Source organism: Micromesistius poutassou, assembly GCF_964030765.1.
Source record: "Micromesistius poutassou genome assembly, chromosome: 5".
NCBI classification, from domain to species: Eukaryota; Metazoa; Chordata; class Actinopteri; order Gadiformes; family Gadidae; genus Micromesistius; species Micromesistius poutassou.
In genome coordinates, this window is record NC_140275.1 from 13,306,741 (window position 1) to 13,314,729 (window position 7,989).

Below are 7,989 nucleotides of genomic sequence, written 5' to 3' on the forward strand. Positions count from 1 at the left end.
CCGGGACAAACTTCAGCACAAAAGCTATTCGGTCCTTTCCACTTGAGGAATACATTGAGAACAATGTGCTGTTAAAATGCCAGCCCGTGGCTTTTAAAGAAAAATGACCTCCACCAGGGAGTTATGGACATCTTAACCTCCTAACAATCGACATGACAAGGTCATGTCACTTTCGTAATGGGCAGACGGGGATAGAATGAGAGGGGAGCGGGGGGGCGGAGAGAGGAGAGGGCATGAACAACAGGGAAGACTCACCAGCCCGTCACAGTTGTTAATGGCAACCGAAGCCCCGGGTACATCTGTGATGTCGCCGATGAAGGTGCAGTCCGTCTTGAGGAGCTCTTGCCTCAGTATCCGCGCAGAACCCCCAGGCCCGGTACGGTTCTTCACGCCCTCTCCCATGTCGCCGGCGCCGTCACCGCCGTCCTCCATCTCTCTTCCGCCGTCCTCGTCGTCGTGCCACTCCACCTTGGCCCCAGGGGCCACCAGCCCGTCGTTGGGGCGCAGGCGGAGGTGGAACTCCTTGCCGAAGGCGGTGATGTTGAAGAAGAGCGTCTGCGGGGGCTCGCCGGAGGAGAAGGCCTCCCGCCGCACGCGTTGCTTGTGATTGGCCGAGAGCAGGTGTGACAGGTAGTGTCCGCGGGCGTCGGTGCTGAAGGGAGTGACCAGGCCATATTCCTTCAAGCGGCTCCGGAGCAGCTCTGTTTCGGGACACATCAGGGTCAGAGTTTAACACGGGGGGACGACAGAACCACCAGGGGCGGTAATACCGTGTCAACACTCAGTTAGAAAGATAAGTAGTGCTGGAGGCGGCAGGATAGATGCCATGGGAGGGTGTGTCCCAGACAGGGTAGGTTTTAGACATCTAGCAGTCTACCTGTAAACATCTTCTCATACCTGCTTCGTAATTACATATGTATATATACCTTAAAGAATCTCCTAAATAACTAATAGTCAAATATCTTGTGGTTGACTTTACTATGACCAACGCTTTTCTCGTCATTACATATTTATATATGACCAGTTCCACAGACCTTTCTGGGTGACATTGTTAGTCCACAAGCGGAGGCAGTAATAAACGGCTGCCAGCAGCTACCTTATTTAGCCTTGGTGTTAATTAATTAATTAATTTGTGTACGCGTCATCGTACGCATGACAGTACCTGACAAGAGAAGGTTTACGCCAATTGTAGAGGGTCTCTGGGTTCAAAGGATATCTCGGAGCAGGTTTCCCTTGTGCACTTGAACCAGGGAAGACCAATTTAAAATGTATATAGAGACTGATGCGCGTGGAGAAATGTTTCACGAATATCAGCTCCTTTTCATTTTTGTCTCTAACTACAAGACATTCAAGCAGGTGTTATTGTTAAACACTGAAATTAGTCCTCTGAAGAAATGACATGCTTTACAAATCATAGTGCCGGCACTGTTGACACTATCGGGGGGAACGCAAAAATGCTGAGGACAGGAATGAAGGCTGTTTGAAATAGGAAGAAAGACAGATGTCACTTTGATGGCCTGTAAAATAATGGGTCTGGGAAGAGGTAGCAGTATTAGCAGAGCCACCACTATAATCTTATTAGAAGGTTTAATAAGCACTTTGCTCCATGCAATAACTATTAAAGCACACATTGCTTTTGAGAAGTGCAAATTATGTTTTTTTTGTCTATTGGTTAATTTTCACCTTCCTGAGTTGAACCGTAGCAGAAAATGTTTCAATTACACATACCTGTATAATACAAAATAAAAACAAAACATGGAGGCTACAACCTATTACACAAGGACAACTTTATGTAAGGAATTAAATGTATGGCATGTTACCAAACGTAAGTTGGTTTGTTATTTGTTTGGTTAGTTGGTTGGTAAGTTGGTCGGTGGGTTGGATGGATAGTAGTTGGTTGTTGTTGTTGGTTGGTGCGTCGGTTGGCTAAATGTTCAGTTAATAAAGTTAACGTCACAACCAGAGGTCAAATGAACATTTGAGAGGTTAGGTTTTCCGTGACTTAAGTGTACATACTAGGTAATCAATTTGCTTCTGTTTTGCTTACGACTAAACGCCATATAACTTCAATACACTCCTCTATCTCTAAGTCAAAACACACGTTTCAGAGATGGTGCCTTGCCTAACCATATTATTCCAACAGCTTAATTTATTTAATCAAAAACGTAAAACACTTTCTCCAACCAGCCGATGGGACACTATTTTCCACAGTGCCAACATTGCCTGCTGCAAACCAAAGGAATCCGCTCACTGCTTTCATACGGTCACTCCTTCACTGCTCATACAAAGCACCCTTAGAAGGGTCTCTGAAGCTAAAAGTCCAAGGGCAAACCCCCCCCCCCCCCCCCTACAGCCCCTACTCCCTGCGTCTCCGGCCCCCTACTCACAGGTGCCCCCTACTCACACCTCTTCAGTGCATGAAGAGGTGAGGTTGGAGCCTATCAGACACAAGCGCTCCCACTGGGTTCACGAGATAGTGGGTCTTGTAGGGCCGTGCAGACAGTGCTGCAGCTCCCTCATTGCTTAACCTCACGATGGAAAACAGATGGACAGGATTTAGAAATTGAGTTTACTTTCCGGTATAACAAAGCCTTTGAGGCCTCTTGGTCAGGGAATAGAAGTCTACTTTGTGTGTTTGGTGTGTGTGTGTGTGTGTGTGTGTGTGTGTGTGTGTGTGTGTGTGTGTGTGTGTGCCTGGGATATGTTTGTGTTTGCTGTACGTTCGTGTGTGTGTGTGTGTGTGTGTGTGTGTGTGTGTGTGTGTGTGTGTGTGTGCGTGTGTGTGTGTGTGTGTGTGTGTGTGTGTGTGTGTGTGTGTGTGTGTGTGTGTGTGTGTGTGTGTGTGTGTTTGTGTGTGTGGTGTGGAGGGTTACAGAGTCCTACAGTGTCCCACATACAAACTCCCCACTACCACATATATCTTAATGCACCCGAGATATCCTGTTATTTCAGCAGCCAGACTTTTTCCCTCTAGTAATTCAAAAATAAACACTCACCCTCTCGTTCTACTTCACCAGCCTGTGAGAAAAAAACAACAATATTAATACATTATATTATATTATATTATATTATAAGAAAAGGTGTAACTGGTTTACTGTAGGCTGTATACCAATGTTGATCGCTTCTCCTTGCCATTTGTTATGTAACAGACCAAAAACTTGGTCATTATAAGATGCTTTTCAAAGAAACCAAGGAGCATGCACATGCATAATAGTAACTTTAAAGCATAGCGTGCAGAACAGAAGGCTTGTTATGTATGTGTAGTGGATACAAGCGCACGTTTCACTTACAACTGAACTGCGCGGCAACTTTTGTGATAAGAAAAATTTCCCTTTTTCACACTGAATATAAATAGCCCCAGAGCGATGTAGTTACTTACCTTTTCAGCTGAAGTCAAACTAGCTAAAAGTCCTAAAAGTAACGTAAGTGATAGGAAAACCATCACGAGTCTATTAAAATGCACAGAATTGTGAAAAATCCTACTTTCCAAAAGTTAAAAAATATATATAAAAAAATAAGAGACAAACTCTTGTCACACTTATCGAAATGGGCTACGGAAACTTGATAGCGCTTTACTCAAGTCATCAACTTCAGTTGAAATGCAACTGGCCTTTAAAAAAAGTTGAACGTTTTAATTACAACAGGAAATACAACTGCGACACCCCGGTCTGTGTTTCTGTTCACTGTCTCTCTACTAGAACGTTTTGTAGTATAAAAACATCCCTCGTCCTGGGAGCTCTCTCTGACCCGACAGAGTGGGCTGTGTAGTAGTAGTGTGAGCTCTTGCAACCTGGTTCCTTGCTCTCTGACTAATAAACGGCAGACAAGCCCTGCCCCACGTCACAAACTTCCCTCTTCCCCATGAACACATGGTGTGTGGGCAGACAAGCAGAAGGGTGAGGGGTTGGGGGGGGGGGGGGGGGAACTCAGGGAAACTCCTGCTGCCGGTATAACTCATTCACTTCTGGAGAAGCCAGTGTACTATAGCTGTTCCATGGTTATCGCCAATATTTGTTATCGTTGATATAGAGTCATGTTGTGTTCGGTCTGATTTTTTTTTTTGTTCTCATTCTCATTAATGACCACATTTTTGCAAAAAAATAAAAATAAAAATAAAATATATATATATATATATATATATATATAAAACATATAGGCCTATATATATATATCCAAAAATATAATAACAAGACGAACCAATACCGAAGAAAAACGACAGACGGTGATTATGATGAGATAATAAATGACTTCAAAACCCCTGAACTGTATAATTTTATCCCAAGTGTGCTGGAGCTAATGAGCCTGCAATAGTAATTGTCACCTCAAACCTTTAAGCGACTTGAAGAGGGTCATTATAATTTAAAACACAAGTAGTAAGGACTAGTTTTGCAAGTTTGTTTATAATTTTTTACAAGCAAATGCATGAATGCTGGTGCAGCTACTGAAATCACCAACAGCTATTTTTGACAAGGTGATAAACGACAGACAATGTAGCTAAACTTGAAGACATATGTTGTCTGGCTGCTTTGTGCTACTGGTTGGCCGTGAGAGCTCACAACAGAAGCATTCCTTTATCCGGACACTTCATCTGTTATTGAGCACAAAATAAAGAATTGATGGAGAAAAAATAACCACCTTTAGCTATGGAGCACATTGCTATGTACAAGTGAACCTCTCCCCTTCCATGATTTGGTACTGTATGGAGGCTTCTTATGGCATTATTTGGATTCCTATGAGGTCATTAGCTGGATCACACATGGACGACACATGATCGTATATCACCGCTTTTACAGGCCCAAACTAAAGGGCAGTTAGATCACTGTGTCAAAGCAACCGTCTCTCTCTCTCTCTCTCTCTCTCTCTCTCTCTCTCTCTCTCTCTCTCTCTCTGGCTTGGTTCAAATATAATATTTAGTTTTAATTGTACATCTGCGTTTATATTTTATAATTGCTTTTCTTTTGTTTGTAATTAAAAGAATGCATAATTGCGGCGAGGAGGCTGTGATATGGCCGGTTGGCTACAGAGGGGTGAGATGCCTGCAGGGAGCCTGATTAAAGTGACACATCTGCAGTCCTCATGGGCTCACACCACCATGAGAAAAGGAGAGCAGTAGAGAGTGAAAGGAGGACAAGGGCGTTAGGAGACCAAGTGGAAACAGGAGACAAGAGAAGGAGAAGAAGGAAAAAGAGAAGGGGGCGTGTAGGTTGTGTGTGGGGGGGGTGGGGGGTGGTCAGGGACAGAGCGATGGAGAGATAGAGTACTAGGCTGAGTTGTGGGGGGTAGTGGGGGGGGGGGGGGGGCATTTTTTGAGTGTCAAGGTTTGCTGCTTTGTTAGTTTTCGACATCCTGTTCCTCCTTGACCCTCCAAGAAAAAAGAAAAAAAAAAAAAAAAAGGCTTCCTCCACTGTCCAGTTAGAAACATCTGGTTTTCCTCACTAGCACTGATCCTGGCCAAATCAGACGCTGTTTTAATTGGCAATGAATCACTTAATACAAGCTGAAAGAAGGCCTACAGAGCAGAATCCCTGTGGATGTTGTGGCCAGAGAGAAGGGAAAGGAAAGACAAGAAAAAATGTCTTTGCTGTCTTTCTTCTTCTTCTTCGCATGGTTATAGCTGAGGCGAGATATCTCTTGGTTCAGATAATGGAGAGTAAATATGACCCATTCATAGTTATAGTGATTCTCCCTATTCCTTTGTATAAATGATTTATTCAAAATGTGAAAAATAAAATCTTTAATAGGAAGGGGGTAGGGTGGGCTTGGAAGACAGATTACATTCCTGCTGTGTTATCTATCCACGTCCCAGAATGGGGTTTAGAGAAAGGTTCTCCAAATTGTACTTCCTGAAGACTAATATCTTTCATGGGAATAAAATACCTTTCTTTGTCGATTCCTGCTGTTCAGAACCCCTAAGTTTAATTCAATAACACTTTTATTCGCCGTTTGCACTTTAATTATTCAAGCAAACATTGTAACAAAGACAATAAATGAGGACCTAAGGTCCTATTGTTGAAGTCGATTCATGATAATCCAAATCCGTTAAATCCGTTATAGTGATTGTTGGTTTCTGTAATCACAATTGAATGGACACTTATAATTAAGACGTAGCGCTTAATTGCATATAAAAATAACAATGACTCCTGGATAATGGAGACATCATGGCTTCCAAACCAGAGGAATGGCTAACCTAATTACAAGACAGAGGTATGTGCTTTGAAAGTAGCTTTTCTAAAAACGACACCCATCCCAGCATTGGGACAAAGCTGACCCTCACCCCGGCATTATAAAAGAGCCGCGGTCGAGGCAATTCAGGGAAGGCATCTCAATTGTTGTCCTTTCTCCCTTTCAAGCTTTGTCTGCAGACCAGAAAAAAAAGAAAGAAGAAAATGTCCGGGCCACAATGACTCTATGACGTCTTAACAGCAACGTTATTTCGGGGATGACAATGTGCTGTGAGGTGGGTAGCAGAGTAACCCCCCCACCACCACAATCACCAGCCTCCCCCCTCTGTATGGGGTCAGCAGTGGTGTCCTCCCCGGATGCCAGTAATAACAGAGAACATGGCAATAAAATGACATGGGTGCAAAAGGAGAAAGGGGACATTCCAGTGCGATGTGGTGGGGGGAGGCAGTTGGACATATTAGAAACCATCCCCTGTCTGGTTCTGAATGGAAGACAGATCATCCACTCCTCCTCCGATCAATACTATGATTATTTATTTTATTTCTTTGTTATTGAAGGCTTCAAACTCTGTCCACGTACTACTTCCATGGAACAGTTCCGCTGTCAGTCTCAGGCAAATCAGAGGCGAGTTCAGCTATTCTTTAATTGGTGTTGAGAGGTTCAAGGATCACATTATTCTTTCAAGACTTCAGGTAAATGCTGAATATGTTGTTGCTAGTATAATTGTACCTAGCTAAGTAAGAGGACCATCTGTAAATCATAGTAAATCAAAGGTTAGGCTTATTATACTTATTATAACTGAATTATGTGTGCAGTTTTAGCTCCTATTATCAATCATACTTACGTGTGTCATGGCAGCAACAGCATGAACATAAAACACAGTAGAGGTACAGAAGAGTGAGAGTACAAATATACAACAAGTGAGTGAAGTAAATAAGTTATACACTGAGTGGCTGGCCCATCTGCACTGAATATCTGAAACAGTAAATTAGTGAACGCGGTGAATTCTATAAATCGAAATATGTACATACGTACAGTCTAGTAGTCTCAGTCTATCAATAGTCTCAGTCTATCAATCTATATTTATGAAATGCATACACGATTATAAATGAATACATGATCATATATTAATTTAGATTAAATAACGTATGGATGTGTTTGAGTATATGAGTCCATGCAAATGTGCACATGAACTCCATGCAGGATGCAGAAGTTAAGGGTGAGAAGTAAGTAACAGACGGTTCTCATGTGGGGGTCAAGCCTCGGGTGTGGAGCCGGACGTCTACTGGCACAATGCACTGGCCGAGGGGCTTTGCGGCGGGCCAAGTAGGGATGAGTCTGTGGCTGAATGTGCTCCTTATCTTTGCTAAAGCAGCATTTCAGGGATTGAAGGAGTAGCGTCCAGCCTCTTACTCATCCTCCCCTCCGCAACCACCTCCAGATGGTCCAGTTCAGCTCCAGCTGGAGAGCTAGTCTAGTCTAGTCTAGAGCAGACCAGCTTGTTCAGTCTGTTGGTATCATGTGTTGGTGTCACCCCCTCCAACATGAAATTGCAAAGAAGAGGACACTGGCCACTATGGACCGCTTTAACATCTGCCGCGTCCTTCTACACGTAAGGACCTGGACCTCCCGAGGAGGAACAGCTTGCTCTCTTCCTGCACAGGGCCTCAGGGGTGTCAGTCCGGTCCAGTTTATTGGTCATGTTTTTTCACTCCCAGGGACTTGTTGGAGTCCATCTCTGCCGCCTCCCCTTGGAGGCCATCAGGAGCTGGTACCTCTTCTTGCTCCGTTGGTAATCCACCACCA

General features: G+C 43.7%; 1 protein-coding gene across 2 annotated transcripts in view; it reads right to left on the bottom strand.

Annotated features, from left to right (window-relative positions):
• The window catches only part of adamts3 (ADAM metallopeptidase with thrombospondin type 1 motif, 3), a 90,314-nt gene extending 86,564 nt beyond the window's left edge, over window positions 1-3,750 (bottom strand). For both annotated transcript variants that reach the window (XM_084468522.1, XM_084468521.1), the window contains exons 1-3: window positions 3,380-3,750; window positions 2,997-3,018; window positions 256-701 (exon numbers count right to left, since the gene is read on the bottom strand). In XM_084468522.1, coding sequence (XP_084324648.1) covers window positions 256-701; window positions 2,997-3,018; window positions 3,380-3,442 — 531 coding nt within the window. In that variant the 5' untranslated portion in view covers window positions 3,443-3,750. The remainder of the gene's footprint in view (window positions 1-255; window positions 702-2,996; window positions 3,019-3,379) is intronic.
• Window positions 3,751-7,989: the final 4,239 nt, after the last annotated feature.